The sequence below is a fragment of the Galeopterus variegatus genome, unplaced genomic scaffold (genome assembly GCF_000696425.1).
Source record: "Galeopterus variegatus unplaced genomic scaffold, G_variegatus-3.0.2 Scaffold2706, whole genome shotgun sequence".
Lineage (NCBI taxonomy): Eukaryota > Metazoa > Chordata > Mammalia > Dermoptera > Cynocephalidae > Galeopterus > Galeopterus variegatus.
The window spans coordinates 79,103-80,555 of NW_007728817.1; the positions used below are offsets into that span (position 1 = coordinate 79,103).

General features: G+C 63.7%; 1 protein-coding gene across 1 annotated transcript in view; it reads left to right on the forward strand.

Annotated features, from left to right (window-relative positions):
• The first annotated feature begins 429 nt into the window (after positions 1 to 429).
• Positions 430 to 1,453, forward strand: part of CPA1 (carboxypeptidase A1 (pancreatic)) — a 7,471-nt gene continuing 6,447 nt past the window's right edge. The window contains exons 1-2 of the mRNA XM_008582707.1: positions 430 to 494; positions 974 to 1,055. Coding sequence (XP_008580929.1) covers positions 430 to 494; positions 974 to 1,055 — 147 coding nt within the window. The remainder of the gene's footprint in view (positions 495 to 973; positions 1,056 to 1,453) is intronic.

Sequence of the window (1,453 nt, forward strand, 5' to 3'; positions counted from 1 at the left end):
TGGGGGTGGCAGGGCCCTGCCTGCTCTATCACAGGAACCAAAGAGCTGGCACGCAGTTGGCAAGGGAGAAAGGGATGCCTTGCACGAGGTCCCAGCTGGTGTGGCCACTGGGAGTCCTACCTTGTCCACTGCCTGCTCAGCAAACACCCAGCTGAGGGGCAAGCAAGGCCCCTCAGCCCAGGCTGGCCCCTCATGGCCATGGGGCAAGGCCTGGCTTATCTCTCCAGCTGCCCTGTTCCCGGCCACTTTATCAGGGAGGGTGAGAAGGTGTCAGAGCCCGCAATTCCCCCTCTCTGCCCGTGAGACAGGGCCCAGGTGCTAGGGGGAGAACAACCCACAGGCACAGCCAGGAGACCTCTGTCCCGGGAGGGTTTAAAAGGCCCCAACCACTGGCTTGGCCTCTGTGTGACCCTGCCAGCCGGCTGCAGCATGCGGCGACTGCTGATTTTGAGTGTGCTGCTGGGGGCTGTCTTTGGCCATGAGGACTTTGTGGGGTAGGGGTGTGGCGAGCAGAGGGGGCTCTGAGGGATCTGGGGAGACGACCCCCAGCCAGTGTCTGAAGAAGACAGACGCATGGGACACAGCCAGAGAGGGTGGCTGAGCCCTGCCCTGGAACCGCAGGCTGATGGGGGCCAGGGCTGGGGAGGGGTCGGGGCTCTCAGGACAGTCTCCTGAGCCCTGGAGAAATCTGAGCTGAGGAGGAATTTTCAGGAGAGGAGGTGGGGGAGGCCTGGCTGGCTTGGGAGAGAGAAATAGTCGAAACAGATGGGGTTGGCAACAGAGTCTGGAAGTTAAAGACGGGGAGAGGAGGGGCGAGGGAGCCATCGCTGAGACCCTCGTGCTTTCCCTGTTCAGCCCGGAGGACCGGGCCCCTGCCTGGGGGTTCCAGGCCTTCCTCCCCCCACCTGGGGAGCGTTTGTGGCCAGGGCAGGTGCTGCCTCAGCCGCTCAGTCCCCACTCCCGCTCTGTCCAGGCACCAGGTGCTGCGAATCTCTGCAGCCGATGAAGCCCAGGTCCAGCTGGTGAAGGAGCTGGAGGACCTGGAGCATCTGCAGGTCAGAGGGGGACCCCAGGGTGCCTCCCAGGCCAGCTGGGCCCACCCCAGGCCCCCCAGCCCCTGCGGCTGATGTGCCTGGGCTCTCAAGGGGACAAGGGACTGATTGATCCCTGTTAGGAAGTGATTTCAACCTCCCAGTGCCAGAATCTTGGGGCCCTTGAGTATTGAGCAAAGCGACAGGACCCCCTCTCCGGTTCTTCCCTCTGCCTCGCCAACTCAAAGCCCCTCCACTCTGCTTCCTGGACCATTTCCCTGACCACAGTGGACTCATCCCATCCCCAGGGGTTCCCCTTCTTTCTCTGCCCCTTACACCATGCACCATCCCCAATTATATGGGAAGTTTGGGAGCCAACACCCGCCCCCCCCCCCCCCCCCCACCCCCCCCCCCCCCCCCCC